At 43.4% G+C, this 20,108-nt stretch overlaps 1 protein-coding gene across 1 annotated transcript in view; it reads left to right on the plus strand.

Annotated features, from left to right (window-relative positions):
* Nucleotides 1-20,108, plus strand: part of LAMB4 (laminin subunit beta 4) — a 116,868-nt gene that overhangs the window by 49,242 nt on the left and 47,518 nt on the right. Inside the window, exons 11-16 of the mRNA XM_019626046.1 lie at nt 294-473; nt 2,700-2,809; nt 5,144-5,223; nt 5,747-5,897; nt 18,326-18,511; nt 19,845-19,960. Of these exons, the coding sequence (XP_019481591.1) occupies nt 294-473; nt 2,700-2,809; nt 5,144-5,223; nt 5,747-5,897; nt 18,326-18,511; nt 19,845-19,960 (823 nt within the window). The remainder of the gene's footprint in view (nt 1-293; nt 474-2,699; nt 2,810-5,143; nt 5,224-5,746; nt 5,898-18,325; nt 18,512-19,844; nt 19,961-20,108) is intronic.

Here is a 20,108-nt window from a genome sequence, read left to right on the forward strand (position 1 = left end):
TTGATGATTTCCTTTGCTGTGAAAAAACTTTTAAGTTTGATCCCATATGTTAATTTGTTCTTTTATTTCCCTTGCTTTTCTTTTTTAATGTATGGAATTTTTCAACGTTTTCATACGCCAGAAATCTGGGAAATATTTGAGCAGCCCTTGACCGCTGATATAATTAATTATTTCAACATAGTTAATGACTTAAACAAAGCAAAATAATTATAGCATAAGTAAAATGCTATGCTTACATTTCAGGTTTCCCACAATTCGCAGTTAACTAAGATAATGCACGTCTGTGTCCCCAGCTTGTGAATGTGACCCTGATGGGACCATATCGGGTGGCATTTGTGTGAGCCAGTCTGATCCTGCCTTGGAGTTGGTGGCCGGCCAGTGCCTGTGTAAGGAGAACGTGGAAGGAGCCAAATGTGACCAATGCAAGCCCAACTACTTCGGACTGAGTGCCACTGACCCCGTGGGCTGTCAGCGTAAGTCAACAGCCGCTGGGCCGCCAGCCGAATGCGTTTTAAAGCTTGGGGCTGTCTCTGTCACCTCTAAAATTCGATCAATGTAAATACTAAAGAGTTCTTCTTGATTTTTAGAAGTGATACAAAACCTCCTACAAATTTTATTTAAATTAGTGGAGAACTTTTCTCCGTGGTTTGCTGAGTTTATCATAAGGGGCCAGCAGGGGGCGCTCACATTTTTTTCTTCTGGAGCAAACGCAATGGAAAATGCCAAGAAATTTAACAAGTTGCTAAACCTTCAGAAGAATGGCCTCCAATAAGACTCTACTATGCAAATTCGTTAAATTACATTATGCATTTCTGCAAAGATCGATAACTTCTTGAGCAATTTTAACGTAGTAGTTTCTTTTCGTTTTTTAAAAAAATTACTTTTCCCCTTTCTTCTCATACCCCTCCTGGTATTGGTCCTATGTTCTCTGACAAAGAGAAGAGAAAAATTAAAGAGCCAGGGGAGGGGTCGCAGAGAAACAGAAAGAGCCTCAGAGCTATGCACCCAAATGAAGAGACCCTTGGCTGTGGGATCGCAGACGCTGCCTGGGTCTCAGAGCTGCAGAATCCTTAGGGAATCTGGATAAATAATTTCCCTTCTGTCACAGAGTCATGCTCTATATTTTCCCCCATATAGGGAGCTGTACATTATTTGCAAGTTTAGAGAGCAGCATGCTGAATCCTTCTGTAATAAAATGATCTTCTTGAGTTTGATGGCAAAATTAAATTTCAAGATAATGAATTATACAGTCAAGCCAATTGCCCATCATACCTTGCAGACACTTCGCCTGGTTCACTGACTAACCTCATGCCCTCTGAAAATAGGCTAAATAGTCTGTGTGTGGGGGGGGGGAGGGTCAATTTTGTAACAACTTTAGTGAGATATAGTTCAAATACAACACAATTCACCCTTTAAAGTGAAAAATTCATTAATTTTTAGTATATTCAGAGCCATGTAACCATCGGTACAATCAATTTTAGAACATTTTCATCACTCCCAAAAAAAGCCCCATACTCTACATGCTACAACATAGATGACCCTTGAAAACATTATGCTAAATGAAATAAGCCAGACACAAAAGGACAAATTTTGTGTGACTCCACTTATATGAAGTACCTAGAATAATCAAATCTACAAACAGAATGTATAATGGTGGTTGACAAGGGTTGGGTGGAGGGAGGAAAATGGAGAGATGGTGTTTAATGGGTATAGAGTTTTAGTTTTACGCAATGAAAAGAGCTCTGAAGATTGGTTGCATAACAATGTAAGTGTTCTTAGCACTACTGAATTGTAGACTTAAAAATGGTGAAGATGGTAAATTTTATGTTAAATGCATTTTACCATAAAAAATAAAAGAAACTCCATGCTCTTTAGCCACTACCTCCCTATCCCCCCAGCCGTATGTAGCCCGAATCAACTTGCTGTTTCTATAGATTTGCCTATTGTGGACATTTCATAAAATGGAATCCTATAATTTGTGGTCTATATGACTGGCTGCTTTCACTTAGCATAGTGTTTTCAAGATTCATCCATGTTGTAGCATCTATCAGTACTTTTCCTTTATATTGCTGAGTTATATTCCATTGTATGGATATACCACACTTCATTATCCATTCCTCAGTTGATGGACATTTGGGTTGTTTCCACGAGCACTGGTTTTTCCTGCAGGGGAAATGTATACCTCGCCCTGGGAGCATAATATTTTAGCCTTCATCACATATGCAGGACTCAGAAATGTCTATGGGTGGGAGAGAAAAAGGAGGAGGAGAATGAAAAGAGGAAGTAACAAGACAACAAAGAAGACAGGGACATCATAGGGAAATGATAGATGCATCTACCAGAGAAAGACCCACCAATAATAACCGTGACACTCAGAAACGCTTGCCCCTAGTCTGCGACCCTGTCCACATCACTCAGGATGACGGTCCCGACTGCTCAGCTTGCACGACTTCCTCCCTTTCTTGTCTCCTTCTAATTGCCACCCAGTAGACCTACGCGAAGGCTCTGGACGTGTCTGGCACTGGATCCCCTGTGCAGGTTGTATGCAGCACAGTAGTCACGCAGCCAAGCAGACAATCAGCTTGGCAGGAGAGGCTGCTCCACGTTCTGGTGGCCACGCGTTTTGCTCAGTGAGCTGGTAAGGACATTTATGAAAGTGGGGAAATAGAAATGAATAATGGCGTCTGCTGTGCTTTCAGCCTGCAACTGTCATCCTGTTGGGAGCCTGCCTCTCTCAACCTGCAATGAGGACACGGGCCAGTGCCCATGCCAGCCCCTTGCCACCGGACCACGCTGCGAGGAGTGCGCTGTATGTATTTCCTGCGATTTCCACATTTGTAGAGATGTACATTCCTACAGCCATTGCCTAGTAGAAATTCGGTCTTGTTAAGTGTTTTACTTGTCCTATTGTATTTCGGTACTCTTGTGGTAAAAGGATTTACACTGCAGCAATCAGCCAACACCATAAATCAGCCCCCGCCCTCCTGTGGAGAGCTGGTGGTTAAACAGTTACCAGCACACCAACATTTACCAGATTGCGCTGAACCGACCCAGGCACCTTGTCAATATTTTGTTGTTGTTGTTTTCATTTTACTGTGCTTTGCTTTATTGTGTTTCATAGATGTTGCCGAGTTTTGTTTTTCAGTTAACATACAATATTATATTAATTTCAGGTATACGGCACCTAATTAGTGTTGTAATAACTGACTAGACATTTATATACTTTACAAAGTGATCATCATGATTAGCAGCATAGGGAATATAGCTCATGTCAATTGTTTTATTCATTGTTCTCTTAAACGTGCCACGCAGTAGAATATAAGAGCGTTTATCAGCCCCCTTTTTTCCATCCACCAGATGGGGCCTCTTCTTCCATCTCTTGCACACAGGCCTTTACCACCCCTACCACTCCTTGCCTAAAAATATTTTGGACGAGCTCATTAAAAAAACAAACAAACATAAAAAACCTTGGGTTTAAATGTACTATAGATTCCTGCGGGAAATAAACGCTTGGATTTTTTGCAGACTCCACTAAACATATGAGCAAGGATGTCTAAAATTAGTCAAATAAAACATTTTTACTCCATAAGAAATCTGTCATGCAACTAGGGAATCCAAACCCAACTGTTTTCTTTGTTCTCCAATCTTGGCAACCCACCATGACATTTTAGAGAGAAAAAACAAAAACCTAACCTAGTAAAAGAACAGTGACCTTGATGTGTCTGAAGAAATGTAGCTGATAAATAAGAAACACATGCCTATTAGGACATAGTTTTGTGCTAATATTTTAAGTCATTTTACTGAAAACATATGAGGATGGGGCAGAGGAAGTGGGGAAAGAAAACAGAAGTAAGGAAGAAGAAGGCACTCTATGTGGGACCAGGTAGGTAACCTCGAAGTTTTGCGGAGGAAGGTGAGCATGCAGAACTGCGTAACAGGATCCAGGAAGACACCGCATCAGATCATTCCAGACAAACCTTAGACTCAGGCTGGCTTTTCGTTGGCAGGTTAGGTGCCACTGTGCAGTTAGCGTGATTGTGTTTGTAGAGGAAAAGAACTGAGTTGGGGCCACCTGAAAGGGAGCTTGTCGATTGTGGCTGAGCCTGTCCATCTGCCAAGCGCTCCACACCCACATCTCTCCGATGGTGCCCTGGACCTGCGCTGAGGCGGCCAACACAAAGCGTGCCCTGCCCAGAGGGAGTTTTCATTGCCACCACATCCTGCGGGAAGCGGTTCATTTCACATTCTTTTTGCCTAAACTGAAGTTTGGTTTTGGGAAAAATAGCAAAACTCTTTTGCTGTATTTTGTAACAAAGTATGTCCACTTTTAAGTGTTTAAAATAAATCTTTTTGAGTAAAATTAGGTGTAAAATTTTATCAGGATTTTAAAAACATATGGATATTTAAAAAATACATTTCACACAATTGTTCCATGCCTAGTAAGATCTTAATTTTATCTGAGCATGTTAAACTGAGATTTGAGGGGTAAGTATTTTTCTGAGCATTTTTGGTAAATGTTATCAGATTTAAGAAATAGTTGTTTGTATCTCACCAGTTGTTTATACTGAATAAAGGTCAAGATGTTGCAATGATGAAAAGGTCTTGAACAACAAAGCTGACTCTCTCATAGAGAGGGAGTATTATGCCCAAACAACTATTTATAAACAAGCAATTCTACTAAACAGATATTCACGTAAGATCTCAAAATCAGCTTGATTGATTTTTTTACCCCAAAATGTTTCCATACTGTGTAGGTAAAAATCCCTAGGGATTTTGCAGTAAGGGGATCTATTGGTTTTATAAAAGCAGCTGCAACTAGGCTAGTCGAAGAACTCCTGACTGGCCTGAGCCCAGCTGGAGGCTACATTGGTGCTGTCAGAGGCACTGTGTGGTTTCTACTGCATTTCCACACGAAGCAATACACAGAAAACTCGCCTGTCCCCTTCACTGCAAGTCCCAGGAATGGCAGACATGTGTCCTTGAAGATCATTACCAAGTGCACAGGCAAAAAAGGCTATTGTGTGATTGATTAGGCTGTGTGGCCATTTGATAGGTATAAATTGAACTGTGGTGCTTTGAATATTACACTTCAGAGCAGCAAATATCCTCATAGCTGAATGAACTGAGCACTTTTTCTTTGTAGGCTGGATACTGGGGACTGGAAAGTCATCTTCATGGATGTTCTCCCTGTAACTGTGATATTGGAGGTGCTTATTCTAACATGTAAGTCAGTAAAATGAATGACAGTTTTGTGACGATACTTCTCACTCACATGTCCACATAAAAGCACATTGATTCTGATAGGCTCATAGTCACAGGTGAAGGACTTTATTCTATGACAAGCAAAGGGCATCAAAACGTGGTGATCTTGAGACAGTAACTACAGTGCAGTTGATTTATTTTATTTCATACATTTCCAAGGGTGAGGTGACAGTTCTACTGCCTGAGTCTCCCGTAAGGTGGTGGGGTAGATGCCTGCAAATGTGAGACTTCCCCTGCTTCACACGCCAACTTTTGCTATCCTGTAAGGAGAGGTCTTCCACTCTTTTTTTCCCAGTTTTTAGAGTAGAATCAAAGAGCCACTGAGCAAAGAAGTGGCTCCCAGGTTTCATGGATCTGGACTTACCATTGATTGATTGACCCAAAGCATGGATCTAAACTCAGGGTGCAGTTAGCACAGCACCCCCGTGTCTTCATTTTATACTTGCCCCTGTATGTTTTCTCAGATAGATTTGTTTTTCCTCAGGTGCTCCCCCAAGGATGGGCAGTGTGAGTGCCGTCGCCATGTCACTGGCCGCAGCTGTACTGAACCAGCCCCTGGCTACTTCTTTGCTCCTTTAAATCACTATCTCTATGAGGCCGAGGAAGCCACAGCACTACAAGGACTGGCACCTTTGGTTTGTATTCATTTAGTCTCCTACAGACTCCATTTAATCGAGTGTCAGTGATGCTGCACACCCTAGAGATCATGGGTACGGTACCTGGAAAGGAATGGTTTTGCCCAGTAATGCAGAGTAGAGCAGTTGATTCTGTCATGGAACTGCAAAGTATACTAATTCTAGAGGGCAGGGTCTGCATTTTGTTTATCTTTGTATCCCAGTTCCAGCACAGAGCCTGGGACATGAATGTGAATTGGATTAAGCTGTGGTGAAATGGACTTTGCTTTTGCTCTTTCGACATACTCATCAGATAGAATGTGTTTATTGAGCATCTGCTTGTGTCTTCCCCATGACACTCTAACCCATGAGAGGAAAGGGAGGCTGTGTATCCCATTCACCATTGTTGTTTTAGTGCCTAGCACAGAGCCTGTCACATAGTAGGAACTTGATAGATCTCTGCTAATGCATGAATGAATGAATGCGTGAATGCGTGAATGAATGAGGTACATGAAAGCAGTGTAAATGTGCTCTCTGGCCTCCTGAAGCTGCTCTCAGATTAGCTGTTTTCACTGAAGTCGGTGATGTTCACAGGAGCGTGTGATTGCAAGTGTCATTTGGAGCTCTTCTTCATTTCCTACAGGTCACAGTCCTCTGGAATATATTCCCTAAAAATCGTTTTCTAAAAGCCTTGTTAGAGGTGCAAACACACACACAGGTGAAAGGATTAGAGAAAATACAGATTTGGCTGCTGTAACATCCTCAAGCATGTGGGTCCAGCCACAGAAGGGAATGTGACCAAGGTAGAGGAAATGTCAGGTGAAAGTCTTCAGGAGAGAAAGCACATGAAAATCGATTTGGAAGGCAGCATTTGCTTAAAAAACTTGGAGCTCATTCCAGGGTCCAGTGACTAAGTCATTTCCTAAGGTCTCTTCCTCATTTGGACACTGTTGGTGGGAAGGATAAAAATGCCCCTTAGGAGTCTTGGAATTTGCTTTTTTAGAGGCTGGAATTGTGGCAGGAGCAGGAGACCTTCGCTGTCCCTATTTAGACTTACTACTGTGGTGGGTGGGGTCCCAATGAAACAATTCTGTGTCTGCATTCTTCTTCATGGTTTTTAACATAGCAACTTTATAATGGTGATGAAAAAAAACTTGGAGAGACAGTAGTCGTGGCCCTGGCTCCTGACCCAGAGTTCCTAAATCCTTCGGAATTTCCTGGGTCGTAGGAGGAGATAGGAGTGCTCTTTGTTTTAATAAGGCGACTCTTGGTGGGCCACAGGGAGGCTTCAGGATGTGGACTGGTCACCAGAGAGACTAAGCCCATATTAGAAGCTTGAAACTTTCAGACCAGCACCCCAACTTCCAGGAAGGGGAGCGGGCTGGAGGCTGAGTTAATGATCCCTCATGCCTACGTACTGCAGCCTTCATAAAAATCCCCAAAGTACCGGGTTCAAAGAGCTTCCATGTTGGTAAACACATCCATGTGCCAGGAGGGTGGTGTACCCCGATTCCAAGTGGACACTACGTATCTCTTCATCTGACTGTTTATCTTATCTCATATCCTTTATTATGTAATAAACCAGTAAATGTAAGTGAGCGTTTCCCTGAGTTCTGTGAGCTATTCTAGCAAATTGTCAAACCCAAGGAGAGGGGTCACAGGAACTCCAATTTGTAGCCAGTAGGTCAGAAGTATGGGTAACAAGCTGGACTTCCAACTGGCATCTGAAGGGGTGAGGCAGTCTTATGGGACTGAGCTCTTAGCCTGTGGGATCTGACGCTAACTCCAGGTAGACAGTGTCAGAACAGAATTAAATTGTAGGAGAGCCAGCTGGTGTCAGAAACTCAGTTAGTGTGTGAATGAACTGACAAATCTGGTGTCAAAAGTGTTGTGAATGTGTTGATAGTAAGAGTAGAGGAGAAACACAAGAGTGTTTATCCTATACAACTATAAACACAATAGTTCCCATTTTTCAGATAAGAAGACACAAAACAAACATGATTATGTAAGAATAGACGACTGTTCCTTAACGTTTATTCAGCATGCACCATGTGGTGGGTGCTGACAAGCGATTAAATAGGATAATATCATGTATATTAATATCACATATGCTACTACAGCTCCACATTGTAAGTAGAGTGTCTGACATGAATCCTTACTCATCTCTCCAAGGCTTAAAGAAAAATATTGAGGATACAGAATAGGTTTAAAAGGCAAGAAAATTTGCTTAAAGAATTGGAAAGTAATACTTGTGACGAAGGAAAGGAAATTCAAGGTGGGATTGATATTAAGTGTTTAAGGGGTAATAACGTGAATAATTTTCTTCTAAAGAAAATGATCTTTAGGTGTAGTAGAAAGAATTTATGTTAGACACCATTGAATTATTTGTGTATTCTTTTAACAAATATTTATTATGCACTTACTATGCTGTTGCTGCCACTGAGACTAATAAAACTTCCATTGATTTAATGCTCTGTGCTTTGCACTTTATAAACTTTATCTCATTCAACTTCCCAAACATCCTAAGTATTAATTATCTGTAATTTCCAGATGAGGGAAAACAGAGAGGTTAAGTAACTTGCCCAAAGGCACACAGCTAGTGGACAGTGGGACCTAGATTGAAATCCAGGTGTGTCTGGTTTCAAAACTTGTTCTTAACCCATCAATATGTTGCCCACTCATGAGCATAGTGCTGAGCTTCAGGCTAAGGGTGGCATAGAAAGGGATTAGAGTTCCTGCCTTCTCCGTTTTTAACTATAGCTAACACATTTACATAATACATAGATAACTCTGATGGGGGCAGTGCCATGTGAAAAGGAGAGTCAATAAATACATTAGGATTTGGGAGCCATGAGTGATCTTTTGTGAACAGGCTTAACATGCAGGTAGAATAATTGAAAAAAACTGGGGTTTCAATTGGTAGACTAGGTGAGAAGATGGTCCAACCAGGAACAGTTATAACGTGTCAGAGGAGAAACAATGCAGCTGTTACAAGATGCAAACAGTTGATAAGTCAAAAAAAAACAAACAAACCAATAAACAGAATCCCAGTGTGGCCTGTCCAAGGGGCCCTCTTCACCGAGGTGTGGAGGAGCTGGTCAGAGAGCACGGTGATGCTGAACGGTAGACAATGGAATAAGAGGGTCCTAAAGTGGCCACAGCTGACATCAGGGCTGCCTTCTAATGATGAAAAGCAACAAGGGCACCTGTGAAATTTAAAATCCTGTTTGTAAAACCAACAATGAAACATCAGCCAAGCAAACATCAATGTCTAGTGAAAATTTGAAAATGAGCAATTGGAGACTAATTGGGTTGGCAGCTGAATGACGAAGATGATGATATAAAAGAGAAGCCCACACAGCCCAGATTGTTAAATTTTAGACCAGTGACGCAGATTTGAGTCTATATATTTAAATGCCCAACCCTCCATGTATTAAAGGAAAGTGCAGTTGCATGAATGCAGCTCTTCTGCTTCAGTCTGGCTGGTGGAATGTGGCTGTCCTGGTATAATCTCTCGTGGAACTGACAAGGCCAAACCCTACAAACTGAGAACTAAGAGGAATTGATCTGGAGCTTGTCAAAAGTTACACACACCATCTAATAAATCTTTGAATGTTTCTTCCATACCTATTGTTGACTTTCTACAACTTTCTTCTTGAGATTTCATGTTAAAACATAGCATTTGTACTTTTTTTCTAAACACCATGAAACCAGTAATAAGAATAAATGTTTTCCCAGTTTAGAATTCCACTAGCAAGGCATCCTTTCAAAAGAAAACTGAACACATGGTCTTAGGACCACCAAAAATTTCCCGTTTTCACAGAAAAACAAAAAATTTTAAACTCTCTCAATGACTTCTTCCTGAAGCTATTAAATGAGTGTCATGATTACCTTTTAAATTATGGGATGGTCTGAAACTCTTGAACTATGGTCTAATTAGATCTTTTGTTGGTTACTTAAGCTGTCATTTCTTTTCTTTTTAAGATATTAGCAACAGCTCTACCTACATGTGATGTGTATTTCCAGCAACAAGGAAATGATTTCATAATTGACAAAGGAAATATAATACTGAAAAGCAATCAGAAGCAGAGCACATATCCCGGCGAGCGGAGTGAGGTAAGCCCTTTCTTCATGGCCATTGTCTGTCGTGCCGTAAATAGCTAACCTCGGCAATACACTCAGAACCGTGCCTGGCCCATGTAAGCACCCAGTCAATGTAAGCTCTTATCCTCAAAAACAGAATGGAGAAAAGGAAGAAGCAAGCTCAAAGTAATCACAGCCTCTGGAGAAAGCTTCAAGGGCTTTATTTTCACAACGAAAATTTCTAGAAAGCTGGATTCTGAAGAGTTGGCAAGTCGGGTACTGTGAATACACAGTTTCTTGTCGTTTCATTAAGAAAAGGTACAGTGCTGAGGAATGGCTCTCCTCCTAATTGGAGAAAACAGTATGCTGATGCCCCTGGGATGGTGCTTGGCTATGCCCTCGATTCGAGACGGTTGTAGTTGGTCAGTGCTGGTGTGAGTACCAGGATGACGCCAGCTCATCAGAGCCCTGCCTCCAGGGGCTTCAGAAGGCCAGAGGAGACCTGAGGACCTCACAGAAACCCCACTACTATTCACTCCAACTTGGCGCTGCTGTGGGTCCATGTGTTCGTTCGTTCATTCATTACACCAGGATCTTTAGTGAGAATTTCTGTGTTTACATGATGACTGGGCATATTGGAAAAGCAAATCAAAGCAGGCATTGGCTATCTTGTTTACAAACCTAGTGCCTGAAACAGTTCCTTTCATTTGGAGATATCTTCTTGAGCAAATGAAATGGTTGGCTGAATGACAACAGAAATATTTAGTCATGGAGCCTGTTCTTCAGATTGTCGCTGGGGAAATGAGCCACGTACACAAACAACGAGTGTGTGCCAGGGTGGGGTAGGTGCTTAAAAGAGGTGCACGTAGGTAATACGGCCTTCTGGTTAGGGGGTAGGACCTCCAGAAGAGAGGCCAGTGAAGGCTTCGTGGGTGGTGTTGCCCACCAGTCATGCTGGCTTTGCTCTTTCTCTGGTCTCTATGTCATGCCACATCATCCCACAAGCCTTTTCTAACTCTCCAGGCTTCTCAATTGAAGTCCACCTGAGTGAGAAGAGTGGGGAATGCGTCACTGCTCCCTTTCCCTTGCTCCCTGTGACACAGTCAGCCTCAAATGTTACTGTATGTGAGTATCACCAAGGGAGTTCGTTTCAAATGCAGGTTCTAGGGCCTTATCCTGGAGATGCTGAATCAGGGACTCTGCAGCACCCAAGGCGATTCTGACACGAATGGTCCACGGCAGCACTTTGAGAAACACTGCTCCACAGGCTACGCTCCTAACTCTTCCTGAAATGGCCACCTCTGTATTGTTGATTTGCAAACTTTCTACTCATCCCTTAAGACCTACTTCAGATTTATCTTTTTTCTGACATTCCCTGTCCTGACATCTGGACATAATTAATTATTTCCATGTCTGGGGTCCCACAGATCAGTAGTTTTCAAACTGTAGGGCATGCCTATTAGTAAGTAGGTGATGAAATCAATGGACAGGGTCAGCTTAGCACATAGAAGAATACAAAACAAGGACAGTTTTTTTGTGAAACTTTTGTTTCAGTTTTGTATAAACCTGTGTGTGTGTGTGTGTGTGTGTGTGTGTGTGTGTGTGTGTGTACCCGAGCACATGTACTGTCTTAGGTTGGCTTCCCTAGAAGCAGAGATTACAACAGATTTGTGATCTGATTACAACATATTTGTGATATCCCAAACCTGTAAGGGAGTGAGGGCAGTAGGCGGGGGAGGGTGGAAACTGAGGCAAGGGCGGGGCCCGGGGGAGAGTCTAGCCTGGGCCTGGTCCCCTGGGGAAGCTCAGAAACATAAATGGCACCAAAAGGTTGTCCTCCCTTGATGCCCAAGGGCCAGCCTACTGCATTCCCTCCCATATCAATCAGTCATGAGGGCAAATACAGGTAACCTCCCAGGTGAGATGGCTCCCATGGCCAAAGGCAATTCTCAAGAGAAGGGAGTGGCAGTGAGTGACAGCCACCAACCATCACAGGAGCTGGTGGCTGAATACAGTGGCACAGAAAAGGGAACCAGGCAGCACAATAACAACATCAACTAAAGTCCACTCCTTGTGTGCTCAGGCCCACAGACAGGGCCCAGGGCAAAAAAGGAAAGCAGGGACCCTATTCATTAGGGAAAAGGGCTGATGAAAAGAGTAAATTATAAAGCTTTTTACTGTATTCCATAGTTTCTTTTGACTTGTTGAAGTGTTTTTTTTTTTGTTTTTTTTTTGTTTTTTTAAAGATTTTATTGGGGAATTGGGGGAGGGAACAGCATTGGGGAATCAGGGAAGGGGAACACACAAGTTGCTGTCCTTTTGTTCTTCAGTCTAGTTGTGGAGGACGTTGCTTCACTGGCCCAAGTTGGCACCATCATTGCGCTCTTCCCAGGGGAGGCAGATCAGTCGCAGGCTTCTGGACGGCCGCTCACTGGAGCTTGAGGGCCGCTCACGCTGGCTGCTGGCTACACATGGTAGCCCATGGCAACCCAGTGCCACAGGGGCTGCAGCCTACGCCGTCGCAGGCGATTCATGGCAGCCCAGCTCCAGGTTGAGCTGTTGTTCAGCATCTTAGCTGTAGAGGGCAGTGTCACTGGCCCTCATATGCGGGATCCGAACCGGGGCTCTCTGGCGTCGCAAGCCAGTTCTTAACCAACGCGCCACTTGGCCGGCCTTAAATGTTTTTTTACTTGCTGTTTAATATCATTCTAAGTAAAGAAATATTACCAATTTAAATTACCAGCATGAATTGTACTATCATCTGTATATCATGCAATACCAATTTTAACTGCAAATATCAGCACATGTAATTCATATGCATCATCACTAAAATTACAGAGTTTGGAGTTTGTAGTCATATATGCGTATGTATTTTGTTCTTCCCAGAACAACGGGAATGCTACACAAAACTGACTCAACTGCTTTTATTTCACTTCATGATACGTGTTCTACCAGCACTCTCTGCCTTCAGCTTGCTGATGAGTAAGGAAGGACTGAAAGCAAAAGAAACTATGAGTTGCCCTATCTTTCTCTTTCTGTCTAATCATCATTTTCAGTGTAAGTAGTTGGCTAGCACATGTGTTTCTTGGAATGCCTTTGCTTTCTTTCTGCTTTCAAGTTCTGGTTGGAACAGAAAGCTTGGCTTCTTAGAGCTGCCAGCACCCCTGCTTACTCAGTCATAGATATGACATGCTTCCTTTGTACTCACTTTGAGTCTCACTACGCCTGTGCATAGTAGGTCCCCTTAAATCCTATGTTCATGGGCACCATGTGCACTGTATGGGAATGGGACAGCAGGGAAGCAGACATACTGTGCATATCTCTTCTACTCACGTGCATGCTCCTTCATCCCAAGGCACTTCACTTACAAAACAAGTTCAAAGATAAAGTCATTATTATAAGGTGGTGACAACAGAGCATTGAGCCAAGCATGGGCCTTTCTGAGTGTGGGGCCTGTTCACCTCCACGGGCTGCAGGCATATGAAGCTGACCCTGCCCATTTGTTTCTTAAGTTAAGATCACTCCGTGCAGCCGTGCCTCACCAGGATTCTCACTGGTCACAGTTTCTGGAGAAATTTACAAAAGGAGATTAGCCTCCTACGGCTACCATTGGCCCCAAGGTTGGAACTGATGCTGACCATTTGCTTCCCTCCGTGCCGCCCATTCTAGGCTCCCCTCATCCTCGACTGGCACTTTTTAGTGGGATGGCCTGAACCCTCATCCCTCTGAGCCCCTGGTTACCATGCCCTTAGCAGGCCACACGCATGGGAGCGCCAGAGGTGCCTCAGTGGCTCCCCTCTGGGCCATACATATCCTCTGTGTTCCCATTCTACAGCAACAGCCCTATAACTTATGGGGATTCCTCCCCCTGCTGCTGCTCCACAGGCATGAGCAGCCCACGTGACCATGCAGCAGCCATAGCTTTAGGGTTAGTGGAATTCTTTGTCCCTGCCCAACAATCAAGACATCTAGACACATAGAGCCTGATGTTGCACGGACAAGAAGCCCAAACTCCCATGATCACTGGGAGTGACAGTGAGCTTAGCTACTCCTCCTTGGTTCCCAATCCATCTTTTCTCCCTGTTGGAGACACAGCATCACATAAAAGCCAATGGCTTAAGGAGGAAAGAACATCAAAAAAATACTGACCCATCTCACAGGGTGTGACTTCCAAGCTAGTGAAGCTGATGCATCTTTAGGGGACCCCATTCCACTGCCATCTCAGATTGGAACTTCCGGATGGCATGGTTTGTATAGGAGCAGTGGCTCCCCAAGTCATATGACCTCTGCTACACTTATTTTGCTGTAAAGTGGGTCCCTTGGGCTGTGGAGATGTGTTTTCTCACATTGACGAATCATATACTCCGTGAGTATTCAGAGAGCGGTGCTGACCACGGCCATAGAGTGTCTGATTCTCACTGTGGAAGACCATATAACACCACCTTTGACCAAGGGACCCACTTTACTGTCCTTCAATACAGGGGATCAGTGTGCTGTTTTGTGGACGATCTGGATAGTCCAGATCCTTTTGGGCTGTAGAGGGCAGGAGATGAACAGCCTTGGGACAAGACTGAATAGACACTACTGCCCGTCCCAAGTAAATCCATTTGCTTCTGTTCCTTCTTCATGGGGATGGAAAAGAATACATTTTGCATTTCAGTAGCTGCAGATCATGGGCCAGCATGATGTTAGTCTACTTTGGTAAAGATATTCCATCCTGCAAAACAGGTACAAGTGGGGCTACAACTTGGCTATGTTTGTATTAAGTTTGTAAGGGGGACATGATGGGAATCACCCCCAAGTCTTGAGAGTGGCATTTTGAGGATGCCTCTAACTTACAACATTGTTTTTCACTTACTTACCATCTTGGCTTGGTGGGAGTTGGGTATAGGTTGGGCATTTCACAAGTGTATGCTTGATGCCTCCTACTGTAAGAGCTCTTACCCTACAAGTCAAAGAATCAATGTCCACCGCTAAGCAGGTCCATTCCAATTACGTATCTAGAAACTGGAGGAAATGATCAGTGTGTGGTTCAGCAAACCCAGGCAATCCACTTTGAGAAGGACCTGGGCCAGGACTACATTTATCACCTGACCCTTATGTGCCCCTGTTCTAATTGGGACAATGATGGCACTTTGTGTACCCGGTTATCACATCAACTCTGATCCTATATCCACCAACCCTTGGAAAATCTAGGCATTTCCCCTTCCCCAATAGACTCAAACAAACAACCAAAGATCTCTTTGGGAAATAAGCGAGAAGCACACTTACCGTGATGTTAGAGTTTTGTTTGTGGGGACCTGGCCTCTCATTCAGTCACTGGGTTCCGAGTCTGAGAAGTGACTCAGATGTAGAAATCTGGCAAAGGATCATGTATTTCCATTAGGGCAGTGGATGCCAGCATTCTGCTAGTTCGTATTTGATCACTTTCGATTATGTATATTAAGCAGTACTTTTATTGACTGCTCATCTGTCTTGCTCCTAAGAACACCATGTTCTATTAATCATCAACACAGAAGACCCTGTGAGTCAGGCCCCCTTGTCTCCTAGTCCAACCTGCTGCCCATTATAGTCATACATGGCTATCTTGCTTCTGAGAGTTAGGTGTCACCCAGCCTTTGATAACCTGGGGTCCCATCTTCCACGTTGATACAAAGGAGTTCAGTTTTGTAATGGTTTTTCCCACCAGCCTGTAGCAGATACCCAATATTTAGCTCTTTGATGTTGTTGGTTCCCCTCCACCAGTCGATTCCTTGCTATCTTGATTAATGGAGAACCCTCCAGATCTCAAAAAAAACACATAGTCTGCTGGTGACTTTTCCGGTCTTGTATCTTACAGCCATTCTAGCATGCCTACTTCTTTGAGCTTTACATTCCCTTCTCCACAGCATGCTAGAGCAGTTCTGGAACCCCTGCTTCTTTATTCTGGGCCACAGCTTTCGCCAAGCTTCTAAGAGCTACTCCAGCAACACATTTGATCCTTCTCCCAGGGCTCCAGGGCTCTTGCCAGGCTGTTAAATCCTATATCACTGGTGACCCCAAATCAATAATCTCTCCTTACCCAGTTTCATATTCTGCCTCCTTGGTCTAACACCCTCAGGGTCCATACCCAGCCATTCTCTCCCACTTGCTACTCATTCATGTTAACTGGGTTCCTCTCAGAGATCTTGCACTTTCCCAGTCAGCTCATGCTGAAAGTTGACCCTATTGTCAGGCAAGCGGTCAGAAGGAGTAGTGCAGGCCAAACCTGAGAAAGGCTTTTGCATTGTCATCAAATGTGTCAAGATAGGAGTGGGGCGGGGTCTGCATTTCCCAGTAGGAGTCAGTGGGTTACGTCTACAGTCCAAGAGTGCTCAGGAGGGCCTTGGGGATCAAGGATGCTCATGTGCATCACCCACATCGCAAGATCCCACTGCCTCTCTGTGAAGGGCCTGACTTTGGCATAGGTGACTCGCCTGAGCTGAGAATTCAGCCTTCTCTGAAGTTCTACAGCTCTTACAGTTAAGTCTTGTATCTGGCCTTCAGTTCTTCCTGCCCTATAATGAAAGGAGATGAGAACCTATTTAAATGCCACCTAGGAACCCCTCTGATTTTCACACTTTGCTCTAGCTTGGTGATTGATTGCCCTGAGCCTGTCGTCTTCTCTCCCCAGTCCTTATAATGACTATTTCCCCATATCGCTCAATGCCGGCAATAGTACTCATATCAGTTCCGCTGCTTCCCCCTTTACCCTGCCCCACTTCTCCACAGATGACAGTGTTAGCAGGGGCTCTGCCCCTGCACCCTAGGGATCATCAGGACATGTGATTCACTGGGGCTGTCATTGCCAGCCGAATAGTCCAGGAGCCACCTCCGGAACTACCTCCTAGAATCTACTTTTAGGTAAACTGTGTGGTGGTGCCAACTGTCTCAGGTCAGGTGCCATGGAAACAGAGGATAAGACTGGATTCTGGTGCATGTGATTTATTAAGTAGCTGTTCTTCAGGAAAACAATTTAAAGGAGAGAAGAAAACACGACAGAAAAGAGGAAAAAATAAGATGTGGTCTCACAACCTTGGATTGATGCACAGGGGAGCTCGGGAATGTAAACTGCAGACAAAGTTGTCCTGCCCCTTGAGGTGACAGGGCCAGCCTTTGACTTGAGCTCCCTCAGGAGGTGAAGGTGGGGGCTGGGTGGTGTAGAAGGTCAATTATCCAGAGAAGGGGGCAACTGTGAGCTGTTAGGAGCCACAGACACCCCAACTGGGAGATGGGTGCACCAACCAGGTAAAGGGGATCCAGGGGGCACCAACAGAGTCTACTGTAAGAGTATTTTTCTTACTGTTTGAAAAACATTGCATATAGATGAGTTTACATATACTGCTGTCTATTGAAACCTAATCTGGTAGTATAATTTCTTATTTACAACACTGTCTCCAACGCAAGATTCTAAGCTCCTTTGTGGCAGGGACTCTGTCCTATTCATCTTGGCATTCTTAACTCAGAGGCTGGCATTGAATTGTTACTAAATAAACATTTATCAAATGAAGAGCAGTTTGGGGTAGATCACAGAGCAACTTGAACTCCAGGCTAAGTAATTTGGGTGTGATTCTGTTGGCAGTCAGAAAGAGTTTGAAATGCTTGTTGGCAGCGGTGTGTAATATGTACTGGACTAGGGAGAGAGTGGAGAGAACAGCCAAGAGACTGTTGCAGCAATACAGGCAAAGTAACAAGAGGCAGAATTTCAGCGGAGGCTGTGAGTGTGGCGAGGCAGATGCAAAAAGCCATTAAAGAAAAATTATCTACAAGGTCCAGATGGCCCCAGGCTGACATCCAATATGCAGCCTGTCAGGGATGCTAATCAATCAATTGAGTTAGGAGTTTTGTACTTATCTGCCCCAGGAAGATAGAAGACCATTTCTCATGTTTGCATGGGAGAAACACCTACATAATAAATCCATGTGGGTTTCCTCATTGTCATCATGCACATTTAGGCAAAATCTGTGAAGTAGGCATGGAACTCTTTTCTTTCCCTCCATATGTTGGCTAGAATCCTACAGTCATATCTGAGAAAACCCAACGTCATCCATGTGGAATTTGCTCAGTTCATTAGCACATGGGATACTTAAAATTCAGTTGGTTTTCAGTGAGATTGCTTTCAAATCAGTTATTCTATATGGTAACATATTCTCCAAAGCTGCAGACTGAGCTCATTATCTCGGCTGTATTCTGGACTGTATCCTGGATGGAATAATTTATCCGTGACTCAGATGGATCATATATACATCAGGAAATACGTGGGTTTTTGTGTTTTTTTTTTCTTTTTCTCTAAACTGTTCCAGGCCTTGACTGTAGGCAAAGCTATGGACATTTCTCTCTGATTTCAGGGCTCAGTGACTCTTGGCCAGGGGCCTGCTGTGCACGTTGTTTTCCGAGAGCCAGTTCCTGGGATGCCTGTCACGTGGACCGGACCTGGGTTTGCCAGGGTTCTCCCAGGGGCTGGCTTAAGATTTGCTGTCAGCAACGTCCCCTTTCCCATGGACTTCACCGTGGCCATTCGCTACGAGATGCAGGTACCCTTTAAGTCCAATGTCTTTGGGGGTAAAAAGCTTAATACATCCTCGAACTAAGTATTTCCATTTCAGTCTTATGCTGGTAAGACATGATAGGTTTATCATAAAATGGTTTGCAAAAAGTAGAACATCTGGATGGCATTATACCTCAAAGTGTTTCCTGAAAATATTAAAGCAGCACAGTGAGCCACGTGCACACATGCTTTATTCCAGGGAGAGAAGCTAAGGTTGGAGTTATGCATTTGAGGCCCTAGGTCTAAGGAGGTGGTGATGGAATGTTTGTATAAGAATAATAAATAACTGAAATAACACAAATCCTGCTCTCCTGGGGCTCTTTTTCCAAAAATTTAATAAAGTAACATATGTGCAGAGATTCAGACTCAAAAGATGCAGAAGAGGCATTTATTTGCATTTGGATTTTTTCCCCGAAACAAGAGAAAAACTAAAAGCAGCCTGCTGCTTTTGCCTCCCACTGCCTTCCCCCACCTTTTGAGAAATATCTAAGACAGAATAGAAAGCAAATTAGAAAAACACTTGATCTAGAGCAGTAGTTCCTAATATTTTCTTTGCATAACCTTTTCTTTGATAACCTGAAACCTCACAGACCATCTCCCCTGAAAAATATTCTATATGGCTGGGGGTAGGGGGTGGTCTCAGAGCCCCCAAAGTACTTCCAGGGGTCACATTCAGGAAGTGCTCACTGTGTTATATGACCAGAGATATGACATAATTCTCTATTTCTCATTTACAAATGAAAGCCAATGAACTTTGACCTGGTGAGTACGACAAGAAAGTCATTAAATATATATATATATATATGCACATATATACTTTTCCATAGAAAGGACACATCTCTAAGAGCTATAAAAAGCTTTTCCAAATTGTAAGGCTTTTCCAAATTGTAACAATTGTAAATTGTTAGACACATAAATATATCTAATAATATAATAATGATTAAATAATATTAAATCTTGTAATTGATATGTTTATATAATATATATATATGTACTAATATGATAAAATTATATATCCTTTTGTGAAGAACTCCAAATTTTTATTTTTGTTCTGTGACCCAGGGACACGATGAACTAATCAACTTTTTGGGAGACAGAGGTTAAAGATAAGACCTGTCAGGAGTGCCAGGGTGTTTCTAGGCCTATGAACTATAACTATGGCCAGAGAGTTGGGTTTGAGAGTGAACTTTTAACTCCAGAAGTGTATTTTCCCAGTGGGTTATGGATTGCCAATTCGATTCCATGTACTGTTTATTAGGTTATGCATAACAGGTACCTGCGTCCTCACAGTGACTTGCTTTCATGTCATGCCTGTCTAGCCCACAGCTGACTGGACTGTCCAGATCGTGGTTAAGCCCCCTGGAGGCGGAGAGCACTGTATACACAAGAGCCCACCGCGAAAGCCTCAGTCTTTTGCCTTACCAGTGGCTTCCAGGTACGCTTGGGACCTGTCCTCAAGCATTGAAGGTTTCTTAGAATTTTGTTTATCAGTAATTTGTATCCAGTAACTAAAGTAGGGGAAGAGGTCCATTAAAGAAGACTAAAGAATGCTCCTTTCATATTCCCCCAAAGGCCTTGATGTG

This window comes from Hipposideros armiger, unplaced genomic scaffold, assembly GCF_001890085.2.
Source record: "Hipposideros armiger isolate ML-2016 unplaced genomic scaffold, ASM189008v1 scaffold_655, whole genome shotgun sequence".
Taxonomy (NCBI): Eukaryota; Metazoa; Chordata; class Mammalia; order Chiroptera; family Hipposideridae; genus Hipposideros; species Hipposideros armiger.